Source organism: Dipodomys ordii, unplaced genomic scaffold (assembly GCF_000151885.1).
Source record: "Dipodomys ordii isolate 6190 unplaced genomic scaffold, Dord_2.0 Scaffold17, whole genome shotgun sequence".
Classification (NCBI taxonomy): domain Eukaryota; kingdom Metazoa; phylum Chordata; class Mammalia; order Rodentia; family Heteromyidae; genus Dipodomys; species Dipodomys ordii.
This window is the reverse complement of record NW_012267233.1, coordinates 10,763,540-10,781,870: the sequence shown is the minus strand read 5'-3', so window position 1 is coordinate 10,781,870 and position 18,331 is coordinate 10,763,540. Positions and strand designations below refer to the sequence as shown.

At 38.4% G+C, this 18,331-nt stretch overlaps 1 protein-coding gene across 2 annotated transcripts in view; it reads right to left on the bottom strand.

The window, feature by feature from the left end:
* Window positions 1-3,160: 3,160 nt before the first annotated feature.
* Ankrd46 (ankyrin repeat domain 46) overlaps window positions 3,161-18,331 on the bottom strand; it is a 22,827-nt gene continuing 7,656 nt past the window's right edge. Inside the window, exons 2-5 of one of the 2 annotated variants that reach the window (XM_013012527.1) lie at window positions 13,234-13,337; window positions 10,195-10,532; window positions 8,931-9,089; window positions 3,161-3,891 (exon numbers count right to left, since the gene is read on the bottom strand). In XM_013012527.1, coding sequence (XP_012867981.1) covers window positions 3,675-3,891; window positions 8,931-9,089; window positions 10,195-10,505 — 687 coding nt within the window. In that variant the 5' untranslated portion in view covers window positions 10,506-10,532; window positions 13,234-13,337 and the 3' untranslated portion in view covers window positions 3,161-3,674. The remainder of the gene's footprint in view (window positions 3,892-8,930; window positions 9,090-10,194; window positions 10,533-13,233; window positions 13,338-18,331) is intronic. The other variant, XM_013012528.1, reaches the window with a different exon arrangement.

Sequence of the window (18,331 nt, the reverse complement as noted above, 5' to 3'; positions counted from 1 at the left end):
GTTGGACTTCAATGACATAAACTGATACATTTTCTGTGGTTGAAGCTGCTTTGATTTGGAATTGGTTCCTGCAGCTGTAAGTACTTTGATACATATATAAAAAAATTTCACAAGTCAAAGGCAGAGGCCAATTTTAAACAAAAACCAAAACTGAAGTAACAAGAAAAGGTGGCTATTGCTCCTGGGCTTCTACACTGAGCGGTGAAGTTGAGGCAGGAGATGCTGGTGGAAACCTGTGTGTGACTTAAAAAAGGAGCAACATGGTACCAGCCTAAACCGTTTATCCACCTAATGGCCAACGTGCTGTGTGACACAGACCAACACACATGCACCCATGCAGCTGGCCAGGGGACAATACATGAAAACAAAAAGCTATTTAATCTGAAACTTTTAAAATGCAGTCACAGGTAAGCAAGTGATGCTATCAGTGTTTATGTCCAAAGAGCGTACACGATGCACTTTTGACAGATAGTTGCAGCTGTAAAAATAGATGCTAAGGCCCTGCTTTCATGAAGCTTCTCATTAGAGACAAATAAATTACAAGCTTGTGCAGAAACACATCAAGAACTGTAAAATGAATAGAATCAGAGAGTTTGTATAAAGTGGCAGAAACAAGGGGGCAGTCCACAATCAACTAGGGAAGGTCTGAACATGCCAGAGTTTGAGCTTGAACGTGAAGGGTTCTACTAAGGGGAAATGTGTAAACATGGTACAATAAAGGAAGAGGAAAGACCATCGGGACAGGAATGGAAGATTCAGTAATGCCTGCTGAGAAGGCAGCTGGCGAAGCTCTAGATAGAGTACCACGGCCAATTTCGTGACAAACAGCGGGGAGGGAGGAAAGAGCAAACGTAACTGGGGGGAGAGCCTCGACCTGAAAACACCCCTCCTCAGCCTACCTGTGTGATGAGTCACTGATCCCTCCCTGTGCCCATGTCAGTTTTCTTTCTCATTTTATAAAATAGGGACAGGCATGCCCTAGGCCATGCAAGGATGCAATGAGAGAGGCTTGTTAGTGACTTGCCTAATTGGGAGGTGCTTAACCACAATACGTGGTGGCACTTTTAAATCTACAAAAACAATTCACCCAAATTAGGTTCACAGTATTTGTGAGGCACTCACATATGCAAATCTGTGTATCTATTACATCAAAGTTGGATTTTTTTTTAAAATAGTCAACTGTAATCCATTATAAATCCTGAAATTAAAAGGCATTAAGAGCCAGGCAGCAGTGGCTCAGCACTGTAATTCTAGTTGTTGAGCAGCAGTTGCTCCTAGATAGGCCAGGGCAAAAAGTTTGTGAGACGGCATCTTCAGCCAACAGGTAGGCAGCGTGACTAAGATGGGGAGGCTGAGGTGGCTCCACTTCATCAGCCCTCATCTCAGTAGAAAAATCCAGGCGGAGTGATGCATTGCTATCATCCTAGCTACAATGGGAAGTATAAACAGGTTTGTGGTATAGGCCAATCAGGGCAAAGGCTGAGAATCTATCTCAAAAATAACCAGAGCAAAAAAGGGCTAGGTGGTAGCATACTCAAGTGGTAGAGTACCTTACTAGAAAGTATACAAGGCCCTGAGTTCAAATCCTAGTACCATCAAAAAAATACACTAAGGAAATAGATTGTGATTAAGGATTTATAAATACATTTATTGGTGATATTACTGAATGATGAATGCAGAGAATAAAATACAAAGAAATAAGAATTTAGGGCTGGGAAGGTGGCTCAGTGGTAGAGCACTTGCCTTGCAGGCATGAGGCCCTAGGTTCAATTTCTCAGCACCACATAAGCAAAAAGAAAAAAGCTGGAAGTGGCGCCGTGGCTCAAGTGGTAGAGCGCTAGCCTTGAGCTGAAGAGCTGAGGGACAGCGCCCAGGCCCAGAGTTCAGGCCCCATGACTGGACCCCCCCCCCAAAAAAAAAGAATTTAAAGGAAAAACTAATCTTTAAAAAAATGGCCAATCATGCATCTGTTTAGATTTACAAAGCTAATTACAAAGCGTACTTTGAACTTCTGTCCCAGTGTTCTCCACTCTAAAACCATATATATTTGTTTATTCACTTATTCATTCTGTATTCACACCAAGCATGATTGATTTTGTGCATTTAACCCAAAAGCAAGACTATGCAAGCTGACCCTGAAGCAGTGTAGTCAGATACCTTAAAACATCTCTTTAAGATACAATAAAACCACATGGAAGAAAAAAGCCTCAGTATCAGACACTAGATACAAAGGAGAAAAAGATCAAGAAGCAAAAAAGAATCACAGAAATACCACTTGTACTCTATGATTTCTAATTCTAGCAACAAACCTATTAGCAGTGGTTTAGATGACTTTGTTCTAAAAAAACACAAATTTTCACTCTAATTTTCAGACTTTATTCAACGAACAATTATTAAGCTTAAATATTCTTTTCTAATAACCTAAGAACACGATTTATACATGATAGAGTCATTAACAAAAAGGCCTTCAAGCACACTGCTGAGAGGTGCAGTACAGTTTGGGGCCAGATTCCAACTTACATAATGTTACCATTTGTAGAGTTTATGATACCCAGCACAGTGCTGCTCAGGCAGGTAGCTCAAAAACACTTCAACCACTCCTGCTGTCAAAGATTACTAATATGCACGGGCAGAAGCTCTTCCAGCCTCTCAGCAGGGCTGCACATGAAATAAATAAGATGAAGCTGTGACAACACAGCCAGCTTAGAGAACTGATTCTTGAACTGCAATAGTACTGAAGAATTAAGCTGACGGTTAAATATCAGAATGATTTTTCCCTGCAAACTATTCAGTACAAAAAGTATTTTCCTGACTATTTTTGATGAATAGGATGCCTCCTAGAAGTGACTGAAGCAAACTTCTCAGCTGATTTTTCACAGATACTAACAAAGCAGTTTGCAACAAGTCAAAATTACCCTAAAACTACAAAAAATAGCTTATTTTCAAAGGGTTTGTGCCTCAATTAGAAAATATTAGAACATTAAATGATTGCCGGGCACCAGTGGCTCGTGCCTATAAGAAGGTTGAGATTTAAGGATCTAAGTATGAAGTCAGCCCAGGCAGGAAAGTCTGTGAAACTCGTATCTCCAATTGAAAACCAGAAGTGGCATGGTAGCTCAAAATGGTAGAGCGCTAGACTGGAGCAAGAAAAAAGCTCAGGGACAGTGCCCAGGCTCTGAGTTCAAGCTCCACAACTGACAAAAAGAAATATTTAATTAAATTATTAATATTAGAACAAACCAAATAGTTTAATGATACTAATTTGCTATATAGAAAGTAAATAAAGAAAGAAAAGAGGTTCTTGCAAAAATTGAACAAAACTAAAACCAAACCTGAATCATCCAAGAAACTCCTTTGTTTTTTGGGTATGTCAACTGGTCTTACATTAGGGTATGGTCACTACTCTTCAGCTACTGGTTACTACAATTACATCAAGCAAGGCTACGGGAACTTTCCTCCAGAGGTAAAATGAGGATGCAGTATACTTGACTATAAACTTGACTCACACTTGAAGTTCAAATGAAAAACCCTCTTTTACACAGGGTCATAGTAAATAAAAATGCAAAAACAAAAATGTACAGTCCTCACTGCCTTAAACTAAGAAAAATTCTGAGAAACAGAACTAATTTTGGGAGCCAGGAAACAGGTCTTTTCTTCATCTCGCATGAACTCCTTCAATGTACCAGTTCAGGCTGGTTTTCCACAAAGGGCAGCACCCCACTAACATAGTAAGCAATGCCCAGAGACAGCAAAGCAATGACGAAGATCAAAAGCAAGACCCTCCAGAAGCCCAGATCCTCTACAAACTCCTGCCATGTGGTTCGAAAGCTGGAAAGAACTCCTTCACCTTGTTGTAGGTTGGGATTGAGTAGAGAATGGCTTTCCATGGCACTGTAGGAGAGAGAGAAGAGAAGGACGTGAAAGGGCATACTTTACCACTTCAAAACCATGAAACGAGAGCCGTTATATTACTTAGAAAAGGCTGATCTTACAATGCAACACTTACAAGAAGAAAACTAGCTTGTAATGATGCTCTCACTCACCCAGGTGCCCATTTAGAGATCCACAGGTAATGGGACAATCTACCTTAAACAATAAACTGATAAAACAATAATAATGATGGACCTTCATTTAGTATCCAGCAGTCAAATTAGAATTAAAAATGGTACACAAGAAGCCCCACACAGAAGTTTTAAAATAGGTCAAATGAGCGGTTTCTGTCAATATACTAAGCCAAATATATTTTATTTTAAACTTAGGAGATTCAAAATAAAATTCAAGAATTCATATAAATGAAAACAGGTGTACATTTTAGAAATCATTAAAAAAATGTAGACGTAAAAGAGGAATTTTTATAAATTTAATAATCTGAGGGATTCTTTAAGTATAGTGGAAGCTTATTCCTCATTCATTGTACACATGGACTGGTCTAGACATTGAGAATTCTAAAGAGTTTTCTCCTACTGGCTTTATTTCTGTTATACAATAATTCAGAATGAGTTATTTCTTTTCTGCATAAAGACTAAATCTAGCTGAAAATATAGTAGTATAAACATTATAAGATGATGATTTTGGTTTTCCGAACATTATCAATAGAATTATAACCACCAGAAAGAGACAAATAAGATGTCTGACTTGGGTATTTGGAAGGACACATGGTCATAGACTGGAAGCTTTACGGGATTAGCACTCAGTTATGTCACAACAGGCAGGTCCAACAATAGGGTATCATTTAAATTAAAGCCACAAAGACCATAATCATATGTATCAACCATCCATTGGTTATACAAGCTCATTACCACCCTTCTGAAACCTCTTCATTTTCCTCCAACCTTCGGTGTGCACAATGAAATTAACATCCATGTTCTTTTCACACTAAAAAATGTCTATTTTCTGAGTAAGAGAATAATGTGGCAATATACAATAATATAGAAAAGTCCAGAATAAGATAGATGGTAAGTGAAACTGTAAATACGGGGGTGCAAGACAGGTTTCTTTTGAGCTGTATGAAATGTACTGACTCTGCAATGCTGACATGCTCTCAGTACATTCAGATGATAGGTATAAAACAAGAATTCCGCAAGCATTCTCTAGGAGCTTTATGAGCTCTGCTAATCAAAATTCTGGACAGCAATTTCATCCAGTAAAACACTTCCTATTGTTCAGGGCACAGCTGACTCCGGTTTAGAGGTAGCGGTGGGGGTGCTTCTGGGTATGTGTATTAAACCTGTATTATCCTCACTGTCTTTATCATCCCATGTCGACATAATTTTTTTAAAAAGCTAAATTGAACTTAAGATAACATGCAGGAGTGGGGAAATATTTTTCACACAGAAATTATGCTACAACTTGGGGAATTCTAAGGAAAGCATTGTAGCTCAGTCATTGAAGACCTTGCCTTATCTTCTGCTCTGTAAAAGCCCGTCACACAGTTAAGCCATGCCATGTGCTAACCAAGCCCTTTATGGTTTTTGCTCTACTTGTTTTATGGATATGATCCATGTCATAAAACTGATCTTTCTATACTATGAAATGTAGTGGGTTTTAGTGATCATAAAGTTGTAAGCCAGCTCCACTAATTCCAACACACTTTTATCATCTCTTATAAGAAAGTCTATACCATAAGGCACTCCTCTGCCCCATGCATTCCCCCCCCCCCACCAGAAACCTCTGTATCTACTTTGTTTCTCAATTTGCCTACTCTGGACCTTCATAAGTACAATTGTGTGGCATTTTGAGACTGGCTTCTCTCATGTGGCATGTTTTCAATATCCATCAGTATTTCAGCCCTTTTAAGGTGGAATAATATTCCACTTCATGAACAGATGATATTGTCAATTCTTTCACTAGCCGATGGACATTTGGGCAGTTTCCACGTCTGGACTATATGAACAATGGTCCTGTGAACATCTGGGCAGAAGTCTTCGTGTGAACACAGTGTTTCAGTTTTGTTTGGTGTGTACCTAGAAATAAAATTGTGGGTCAGATGGTGGCTCCATGTGTAACCTTTGGAGGAAATGTCAGGCTGTTTTCCAAAATGGCTGCACTGCATTATATCCTCCAGCAATGGTTGAGGGTCTTGCTATCTGTCTTTTTTGTCATTGTTTTGTTGTTTTTTTCCACTTGCAATGCTGGGGATTAAATTCAGAGCCTCATGCATGTCAGGCAAAGGCTCCATGACCAAGCCACATTCTCATCCTATCTTTTGGATTACAGCTATCCTACTATCTGTGAAGTGATAATCCATTTGGTTTGGGTTTTCTTAAAGATGTCTTTAAATTTAATTTAAGCATCATCTACTATGCTGAACCATGACACTAACGGGTAACATCAAGATCAGAAAACCAGGTAATAGATGCATTAATAATCTATTTTATTTTTTGTCCAAGACCAGAACCAAATTCCATGTCTGATGCTTTCGTTCAGTGGCTAATTAACACTCTACCTCTACCACCTGAGCCAGATCTCCAACTCCAGTAATTGAATTTTTGAAGAAGTGGCTTCATACAAAGCTATAAGCAAAAAAAATTTCATGTTGAAGTGAAATGATAAGTATGTGGGAAAAAAGTAGGAATAATAAATACTTGATACTGGACTACTCAAACAAGGAGTCACTTTTTAGCTAATAAGTAAGCATGACTGAAACATAGCAAAAGTATATTTCTGATAAAAGAGGGATCAAGAAACTGGCTATTAACAAAGTAAGTCTCCAAACTACACTAAGAAAAAACACATTCTTGAACATTTTTCATAGTTCAAACAAAAAGGAGGCTTAGAGTAGCTGACTGTCATTGGCTCACACCTGTGATACTAGCTACTCAGGAGGTTGATATCTGAGGACTGAGGTGTGAAACCAGCCCAAGTTGACAAATCTGTAAGACTCTTATCCTCAATTACCTAAGAAAAAGCCAGAATTTGAGGGATAGTTCAAGTGGCAAAGGGCCAATCATGAGTAAAAAGGCTGAGGTAAGGGCATAAGTACCTGAGTACAAGTATACACACACACACAAACACAAAACTTAAAGTAAGTTCACATAATTTGATAGAAAGATGAAAACAAGTTGTTTTGAAGGAGCATAGTCTTTACGAAGAAGAGTTAACTCCAAGATGTTCAATTGCCTGTGGCTCTCTGACTGTTGGTCAGAAGCCTGATTATACACAGGTGGGAGGAAAGGTTTGCGGATGAGTCTGATTTCTATTTACTTCATGTATTTGCCAGCTCCCAATCCTAAGTCCTAAGAAGAATGCACCATTTTAGAGTAAAACCCTTCCATCTGCTTAAGATAATATAAGTGCTTTAAAGTAGCTAAGCAAAACAAATCTAAGCTTGAAGGGGAGCCAGCTCAAGCCCTAAGCTTGGTGCTCAGGAATACACCAACCAGCACATGAAGAAGGAAGGCTCTCACCAGAACAAAGGAATCAGATGAAAGGTGAGCTATAAAAGCCATTCCATTTCAAATTCACAGAACTAACGATCCAGTGGTCTACATGATCCTAAATCTGAGTCCTGATCTCCCCGATGCTTGATTAACAGCTCATGTGGATCCTTGTTTCTTTCATCTATATTCTACTATTCACGGTAAGTTCATCATGCTTCTCATCTCACTGCATAACTTGGAGGCTCAAAGTCCATGGCAGGCCACCAAATTCTATGCTATGACAAAGTAGGTCAGCCCTACTGACTTTACCTGTTGAGCCAGAGAAGCCAGGAGAAAAGATAGCTGGCACCTTTCTGGAGCCCTCTAAAGTGTTTTCTCTGCTGCTTCCAGATGAAAGTGATAAAATATTTAAGAGCCTAAATTTCACTAGTTCAACTTGATGTGAAAGTCATTTTCAATGAGTGATTTCACTCATATGGTACTCTTAGCTTCGCTTCTTGTGTTTATTTCCCAACATTATAGTTTTCTACCCTTGCAACCACTTTTTCCATCTTCCTAGTATTATCTGATTTCTCAGTCATTTCCCTCCTTTTCTGCAATTCCATCTTTTCTGTGACCTGTACTTAAACTTCTCAAGCCCTGTTCCTTCCCTCATATTCAGAGGGTAACTCCCTCTCCTGCTGTACAGCGGAAGACTAACAGTACTACGTGCCTGTGCTCACACAGTACTTCTGTCAATAGTTTCCCAACTGTAATCTGGAACCCTAGAGACCTTTAATGGAATTCAAAGACAGTATCAAAACCTTGCACTTAAGAACAAAGGAATAAAAAGTTTCCAAGGTAACCACAAAATATTCAAGTACTTAGTGGCCTGCCCCTTCAAAAATAGTATCTTGAATAAGACACTATGTTGAAAATGAACTTTACAATTTTGAGTGGGGGAGAGAAGTTGGAGAGGTGGGGAGGAAAGGGATGGTAGAGGAAAAACAAAGGAGGGGGTAACAATGCTCCATAGGAAATGGACTCATTACCTTACTCATGTAACTAACCCCTCTATACAGTATCTTTACAATAAAAAATATATATTTAAAAAAGAATAAAGTGGTGTAAAGGGAAAAAAACCCAGAAGAATATATATGTCTCAACCATTTAGAATAATGTAGTAAGTAGTAAACAAGGGTATGTAGTTATCTCTTTGATATTTTTATTTCATTTTCTTGGGGTATATACCCAGATATGAGTTTGCTGTATCATATATCTAATTTCAGTTTTGAGTAAGTTCTCTATAATGGACTTACTAATTCTCTATAATGAACTTAGTAATCTTTAATCCCACAATGTTTAAAAGATTTTTACTTCTATATTTTGCCAGCATTTGTTATTTTTGTCTATGTTCTAACAATTAGTCTACCATGAATAAGATGATATCTCACTCTTAAAAGTGGGTTTACATTTTGAATATATTTAATCTAGAATATTCTGAAAACGAGTATTTTCATTTTAAAATAAAAATTCATGTATGTATACCCTTAAAAATAATATCTTGAGTACCTTTCACTCTCAGCTGTTTGCATAGTCTCCAGTTTTGAGTGGGTTCCTCTGTTAAATCCTTTTACCTCCTGCTCTTCCAGGGATTCTAGCAATCGGATAACATCTTTATTCACGCCCCTGCGCTTCGCCAGAACTAAAGGGGTAGCGCCTTGATGATTGCTTAAAAACAAACACAAACATAAAGAGGTCATGATGGCAGGTGTACAGCAATTATACTTGTTAGTGTAGATCTCAGCAAAGAGAGGATGGGACCAATAGCACAAAACGAGAAGTAGAAGCAGAGCCAAAAATCAAGCCAGAAGCTGACTTTTGAATTAATGTATTTCTTTTCTTTCCAGGGACAGGAAAAAAAAAATAAAAGGTCAAAGAATGAATAAATAATAGCAAGCAAGGAAAATAAGACCATCATGGAGATTAATTAGAGAAATCTAGTTCTAGATTCCCTCTTTAATAAAGAAATCTAAGAATTTAAAAGAAAATTGCTTCGGTTTACCTAGCTACTTAGCATCCATAACAGGACAAAACCCCTCATATCAAGTCCTACAGTCAATTTCTGCCCCATTCTATCCTGTAATAGTCAAATCTCTTACTTTCTTTTTCAGACTCAGGGGCATTAGAGACAATAAACCAGGCAATATATAACTGCTGTTTATAGGTTGAGCTCAATTTTAAAGGTAGCGTGACATTTTTCAAGAAATTGGATCTCACCAAATCAAACAAAAAACCCCATGACTTCCTCACACTGTTTAGTCAATAAAGGACTTTGGACCCCAGAGAAATTATGACATTGGCCTGTTATGTGGCAGAAGGCACACAAACTCTGGAGTCAGCGAAACCAGGTTCAAATTCTAGCTCTGTCCCTTATTAACTGTGTGACTTCTTTCTCAAAGATCTCATGCATAAAATAAAGACAACAACTATAGTAAAAGCTATTTACTGTGTGAATAAAATAAACTAACGTAAGTAAGCATGGTCTAGCTTGAAGTATATTTTCAACAAATGTTAGTTCTTTGCTTCTTTATTGTCTCACACTAAACTAGTTACTATTCTTATAGGAAAGAATTGCACTAACTCAGCATAGATCTAGAAGTCAGCCTCTAGCTCCTGCACTCACCTAACAAGATTTCACTGTCTTCCACGCCTTTCTGAACTTGTCATTTCAATTGATCAATGAGGAAACAATGAGTAGTCTCAGAGATTAGATCACAGAATGAAAGACTAATGAGAAGAAAGACCTAGATTTCAAAATCGACAAAGAACTTACCAAATATCAATTTTCAGTCCATTGGAAACTAAAAACTGTATGGTATCCACATGGCCACAGAGGTGAAGAGCTGTGTTTCCCTGATAATCTGTGGCCAGCAGATCAGCACCAAATTTATGCAGCAGCTGGCAGATGTCTACATTCCCCCGGGCTGCGGCGAGGTGAAGGCCTGTCCTGCCCCTGCTATCACGAATATTTGGGTCAAAGCCACTTTCCAAAAGCCGCTTGGAGTAGTTAAAGTCACCATCAATACAGGCTTGTAGCAAGGGCACATTAGTCTGAGAAGAATCATTTACAAAAACGTAGGACATTGCTGTGACGCAGTGGGGGAAATAAACCTGTAATAAAAATATAAGGTAAGATCTGATTAAGCCAAAGGAAGCCAAGACAATGAAGTAAACAAGTTCTATTTCTTATTCCTCTTGGCTACTCGCCTATAATAAATTACCTTCCTAAACAGGAATAATAGCAAAGTTATCAATTACATTTTATTTTCCATTAAAATATTTTATTTTCTTCACATCTGTTGGATCAAGATTAAAATGCTATAAAACTATTTTATTTCATCTTACGTAAAAAGATTGAGAGACTTAAGTTTATTACACTATCAGAAGACAGGAATATACAATCTTTAAACTTTAAAGAACTGTTTGTGGTGTGGGTTTGTGAGTGTGTGTGTGTGTGTAAATGCTATTGCTGGCAGACATTCAAATTTTAATACAAAGTAATTTTCTTTGATTTATTTGCTTCTTCTCATATTTGAGATATTCCATATGGCAACTGAAACTACCTGCACATATCACCTGCCTTATTTGACACTCAACAGGATTTTGTAAAAAGAAAAAAGTAAACTGAATTTTAAAAATGGGAACTATCATTAAATCAATGTCAATTCTTCTTTTTTATAGTATTAACCCTATATTTTTATGTTCATCCCAATATTTGATTTTTGGCAGACTCCCACTGTCTGCAGACTGTGAGATGAGGGAGAGGTCTGCTTGGGGTCTGGAACAGGACAATGGTGTGCACTGTACACTCCACCTCTCCTGCTCATGTGTTCATCTTTATCCCTTTCGCTATATTTTTGGCCACTAGTGTGCCTCAGGACATTCTGTTTTACCAATGTGCAAACAAAAGCTCTGATCTTCTTCCCCTCGGTTCATTTAAGAAAAAGGTAAAACCTGTTACAGGAATTCTCACTAGGAAACGGAAGAGCAAACACAAAGGGACAGGGAGAGATTGATGCATTTACAGGCTGCCTCTCTGACTCTAAGGTTAAAAAAGCTTAGTCACAGGCAGGCAAGTCAGCTTAGCTTTTTAAGTGGTCTTCTTTCTGGAACATTAATGGACTTGGGTGTTGGACTAATACTCTTATGCCTAACTTCCATGGGATTCAAGAAAGCAGAACCATGGCTCCGGAGACTGCGATGCTCTGGGGTCCTTTCTCTTTTCAGTCTGATTTTACACCGCAGTCTTAGGCCTCTAGCCCTGGACTGACTCACACCAGAGCTCCCTCTGCTACTGTCATGGATTCTCAGGTTGGGGGAGGAGGGGTGTTGCATATTCTGAGGGCCTGTTCTGAGCCAGACATTGAATAGAGGCTTTTTATGAATCCTCTGAGCAAGGTAAAGTTTATTATTCTGGAATTTCAGTGAAGGTCACTGTAGGATTTTAAGCCAAGGACATGGATGATCCCATTAGTCAATTAGAAAGATGTGAGGCAATATGGAGGGTTGGACAGGAGACGTCCAACAGCAGGTCGGTGGTACAGTCTACGCAAGAACAGATGAGAAGCTGATCTGGAACAGCGGCAGATAGGGATGGCCTGTGAGGGACTCAGAGCACATTATGGCTCAGTGGAAGTGAAGGGTGAGCAGGAGCGGTTAAGGCCAATCCCATGTGAAGTAAATCATGCCCCTAATTACCAATTACAGAGGTCAAGGTAAAATAAAGTGTAGATTCTCAATTAAATAATGATTGCTTTGTAACAGGGTCTCCCTATGTAACATCAGCTGGCCTTAAACTCATGATCCTCCTGCTGCAGCCTTCCAACTGCTAGATGACAGGCATGTTCTCTCATACCTGGCTCTAGATTAAAAATAATAATAATAATAATAATAATAAATCTCTAATTATTCCCTGGTGCTGGTGGTTCACACCTATTATCCTATCTACTTGGGAGGGTAAAATTTTAAAGATTGCGTTTTGGAGCTATCTTGGGCTGAAAAGCCCATGAGATTCTTATCTCCAATTAACCAGCAGAAAAACCAGATGGTTGTCAAGTGCTTATGGCTCACACCTGTCATCCTAGCTACTCAGGAGGCTGATATCTGAGGATCGCAGTTTGAAGTCAGCCTGGGCAAGAAGTCTGTGGGCCTCTTATCGCCAATAAACTACTCAGAAAAGCTGGAAGTCGAGGTGTGGCTCAAGTGGTACAGCACTAGCCTTGAACACAGAGGCTCAGGGACAGTACCTAGGCCCTCAGTTCAAGTCCCAAGACCAGAAAATAAAAAGAAGCCAGGTGGCTCAAGTAGTAGAACGCCAGCTGTGAACAAGCAAGAGCTCTCAGTACTGGAAGGAAAAACAACAACAAAACTCACCTCAATAAATCAGTTAAGAACTTTTCTTGAGGATAATCTCCTTATGTTCCACTATAGTATTCACTGGATTGCACCAAAAAAGGGACAACATTTAAAAAAATAAAATACCACATACCAAGAGATTTTGTAATTAGAATAGATTCTAGATTCCGTAAGAAGAGACATTAAAAAGCAGCCTTCTTGAAGTTTTTATTCAAGTGCTGTAAGAATTCTTGTGGTTGGCTGACTGGGATTTTGTAAATGTCAGCTCAGTATGACCACAAGCCTTTCTTGTCTGCTTATTGAGTGAGAGTATGTGTGGTAAATCTTGTCAGTTTCTCTGTCCTTGAGGAACTGCCAACCTCACTCCACATTTAATGAGCACAGTGGCAGACGGAACTCCTCTCTATCAAAGCTGTAAGTCTCCCACATTGAGGAGTCCACAGTAGCAAATACTCACGTGGGCTGCAAGATTAGATCTTTGCACTTCAGTGGTCACTCAGCCAGCTAGTTCAATACTTAACAAGGTGCAACAAAAATATCCAGTAATGTACCAGCAAGGATCTACAATTAAAAAAAAATCAGTTACAACTAAGGTGTGGCATAAAGAACGAGCTGTTACACAGGCCAGTGGGGCCTGTGCGCGGTCTCTAGACACCTAGGCCAAGGCAGCGACTTGTGATGGTGAAGAGAGCAGAAGGCTTGATATGAGCCACAAATGGCAAAGCAGGAGCAGCAGGAGGGAAGTAAAGAGCCAAATTATGTGCCACCAGTAAGGAACAAACAAGGCTCTGAAGATCATTTTCAGTCACTGTTTGGAATTCCCAATGCATAATTCTTCACAAGATACATGGAGGCCAGCCGCCAAATTAGTCTACAAAAGCATTTTATTGTATTTATTTATTCAGTGGTAGAGATCAAATCCAGGGCCTTCCACATGCTATTCAAGTGCTTTACTATGGAATCACACCCCCAGCCTCTCACAAAAGCATTTTTAGAAATAAAATACTGGGAATTGGAGGCATGGCTCAAGTTGTAGAGAACTGGCCATGTGTGAAAAAGCCAAGCAAGAGTACAAGGCCATGAGTCCAGTGTTGGCAAATAATGGAAGGAGGGAGAGGAAAAGAGAAGGGGAGGGAGATGGGGAGAGGGAGAGGGAGAGGGAAGAAGGAAGGAAAGACAAAGAAAAGGAAAGACAAAAATGAGGAGGGTTGATGCCAAAATCAGCCATAACTTATATTAAAACAAAACAGGATTTGTTTAAATAAAAATGTTTCTAATCTGTCTGGGACACAAATACTTAAATCTCTCCCCTATCTTTTCAGTGTGGAAGAAAATCAGGCCCAATCTAGTTGTAGTTTTCTCTACCTCGCCTGTGTCACTCCTACACAGTGTGTCTGTCACCACGGGCTCACGCATCTATGGGGCCCACGTGGGTTGGCCCTTTATGCCCTGGAGACCACAAGAACACCCTGCACACCCACTCGACTCTTGTCTGGAGGCACTGTGCAAAGAGGTCACACCAGGAAGCATGAGTCACAACAAAGCAACACTAAGTCATTAAACAAACATTTACTGTGTGCCCGCCTCAAATGTGCCATGCTAAGGAGTGGGATATAAAGCACAAACTCTAAAATTCACGGTCAGGTTGAGATGCATGTTGACCTTTTATTGGTCATTCGTTGTCAGTTATCAAATACATTTAGTTTACATAGGGAAATGACTACTGGCACATTATGAGGCACCCTAGGGAGCTTTGGGGCTACACTGGACCTGGGCTGGGGGGGGGTGGCTGAGACACTGGATGTTAAGGTCTATGCCCACAACTGAACCAGTGCCTATGGCAAAGACGTGATGGCACACAAAACACCTCTCCTCAGCTGCCTCCTGGTTTCCTGGTTCTGTAACAGCAATCTAGATAAACTTCTCATCACGGATTCTCTAAGTTCAATGTTCTTGGACAAATATTCTGAGTTTATCTAAAGCAGAGTCCTTGTCCACCTCTTACCCTGACTACCATAGCGAGTCTTTACAACTAGGGCAACATGAAATGGCCTCAATTTCAATGTTAAAAAGAGAGCGAAGGGGTTATGTGAAGGCCAACAGAATTCACATAATGAAAAGCTCTCCTTTGTATTTGGATATAAGAGTACGGATACCATATAGTTATATCCCCATGTATTCCTAATAATGACGTATTCCTAATGTTCTGCTTTCCACAAGAAAAACTATGCTTCTGCCCTTTTCTTTTGATATGCAGAGGCCTGGTCACAAAACACACTTGATCAAATTACAGAATTCTGTAATTCCTTCTTATTTAATATTATACAAATGCATTAGACTAAATTAGAAACCAAGTCAAAAGAAATTTCCACAACCTCCATCAGATCTTGATCACTAAAAACCTAAACTTTCCCAAGTCATGAAGTAAATAAAACTCAGAATGTGTATTAACTATTGTTCAAGGGATAAAAAGAACTAGAGATTTTTAAGTAAACCATTTATTTATTTAATATAATTTGTTATTAAGGTGTTGCATAGAGTAGGTAACCATTTAATAAGTCAAGTAATGAGTACAGTTCATTTTTGGACAATGTCAGCCCTTCCTTTGCTTTCCAGTTTTCCCCTCTGTCTCTATCCACAAATTATACAGTTCATTTGCACAGAGTATATACTGAATATCATGTGAACCTTTTATTTCTTTAGATCACTGTAGATTCACATGTAAGATAAAATATAGAAAGGTCCTGAGGACTTTACTTAGTTTCCTCCAAATGGTAACATGTTGCAAATTTCTAGTACAACATCACAGTCAGGATCCTGACACGGACACAGTGAAGATACAGGACATTTCTGTCACAGCTGCTCTACTTGCCTCTTACCCTTGCCCAACCCCTGAAATCATTACTCTGTCTTCTATTTCTCTAGTTCTGGCACTTCAAGAATGATGCATAAATAGAAAATTTGGTACCCTAACCACAGCCTTTGCAAAGGATTGGCCTGTTCCATTCAGCACAACTCTTCAGAGATTCATCCAGGCTTTTAGATCAATTATTTGTCCCTTTCTATTTCTGGGTAGTAATGCATCACATGGATGTTCGCTGTTTAAAAGTTTACTTACTGGAGGACATCTGGCTGTCTCCAGTTCTTACATTTAAGCTTCTACAAACATTTGTGCACAGGTTTTCTTCCTTCCTCTTCTTCCCCTTTCTGAATATCCTAGCAGGTTCTCAGGTATTGGATGTAAGCAGATGAGGCCGATGTGCTGTGTGGCCAGGAAACTGGCCTCCTGTTCTGCAGGACTGACAGGTCAACAGTTTCCTTTTGTCAACCATCTTGACACAGTGCATTCTTTAAAACTTCCTATAAAAGTTTTCTATAAAAGTTCCAAAATTTGAGTCTATAGTTCATCTCAAACTAAGCTTAATTTAACATCTTTAGTTACTTACTTTTTGGAATATTGAATTAGAGGGGCCTGTGAAGTCAATTTCTATCAATCATATGGCTAAGATTAGAAATTTATGGCTAAGGTTCAAATTTCTAATCTTTTGAGTGAACTAAATAAAGGCAAAATATACAAATTGTTATTTGGGGTTCTTAAAAAAGGAAAACAGCTGTCCTATTTTTGAAAGTACAAGAAAATTTAAAAAGGAATTGTGAATAACATCCTTTCAGGATGCCCCAGAATCACGATGAGCCCTGGAAGATTTTAAGTAGATAATCTTCTAAACATTACTTCCAATGCTAAAAACAATACAAGTTCAACAAGAGCAAATTTGAGATAGATCATGATTCACAACCCTGATACATTTTTACTCTATATCTCAGTTTGTAGGGAGTTCAGATTGTGTGCTCTTTCCAATATGATGAGTCTAATTTGGTTGTGCTCAAAATTCTTAATTTTGTGATTTCTTCAATTCAAGTCTATCAATTAATTAACAGTTTAAAACTTCTTTAACACAGTAAAGAAAGCTAATTTAAAATATGTGAATAACTGAGTGATTTTTTAAAAGCCCAGTTGATTGATTATGTGTAAGTGCATGTGCCAATTAAACTAGGTTAATCAGATATTTCTTAGTAGATGTTCTTAAAGAACTAAGCTTAGAGAAAAGAACTAATTCATGTTTATTTGTCTCCTGTTATGCACATTAGTGCTACAATATGAGATGCATAATACTTATATTTACTAAATTTACTGAATTATTGCAATTCTTCATCCTCACTGAAACTAAACAACAAAAGCAAAAACAAAAAACTATCTTCACTAGATGAGTAAGAAAACTGAATTACTGTTTGTTTCTTAGGATTCTTTTTTACACAATGAATTACTTTAGCAAAGCTTTCATAAAAGGAAATTAGGGGAAATATTAATCTAGTGTTCACATTGCAACTTAACTCATTATAAGCATTTCATTTTAAATGAACTTTTTAAGCTTTAGAAAAACAATAAATTCTGGTTGCGTTTCTTACTTTAGAGGAAACAAATCCAGCACACACATGCAGAGGTGACTCTAATCATCTCATACAGGCAAACTTTTGTGGGAAAACAATAAAATGTTTAGAAATGTCTTCTTACTTCACAGGAAGTGACTAAATTCCTAGACTTGTTATTTTCAAATATTTCTTACTTCTTGGATAACAAGAAAATATTTATCTGTTTTCTTTCTTGGTTAGAAAATATAGGATCCCAAACAAGGATGCCTGATATTTCTGGAAACATATATATTACTGAGCTATTACTTGTTTGAATCATAGTCTACCTATAATTCAACTTTTAAGAAAAACATTTAATGCTGAGTGCCAATGGCTCATGCCTAAAATCCTAGCTATTCAGGAGACTGAAATCTGAAGATCAAGGTTCAAAGCCATTCCAGGAAGTGTAAGAGTGGGATCAGCCTTGAGCAAAAAAGCCAAGCAAGAGGACAAGGTCCTGAGTTCAAGTCCAGTACCAGCACACGCACACACACAAAAGATATTGGCCTAAAATAAATCAAAATTATTCATAAAAGCAATACTGGTTGCTTAGGATGTTTATTTTTATTCTAATATTTTTCATTATCTTACAGTCTTTATACGTAACTTGGCCATATTTTAAATTCTTAGCAAAAAGCTTTCTCCCGAAGAAATTTCCAGTTTATAACCTATAACTATATAATGAAAATATTACATCAACACTGCTGTGTCAGTCTTTTCAGTACACATAAGTGACAATGTTACCTGGTTTTAAAACAAATAACACAACTATTTGTTTTTGCTACAACAGCAATGTTCATATGGCACAATAGCACCACCATGTGGCCCTATTTCTTATAGTGCAACTTTAGCATCTGGTAAAGGTATACAGCAAGAGAGCCTCTGTAGTTTCTTTGCTTCATTTCAGTTCCTTAATATCATGATTCTATGACTATTTGGAATTCAAAGTTGAAATAAAGTTTAATTTCTCCTTTAAAAAATGTTCATCAGGCTGGGAAGGTGGCTCAATGGTAGAGCGCTTGCCTTGCATGCATGAGGCCCTGGGTTCGATTCCTCAGCACCACATAAGCAAAAAGAAAAAAGCC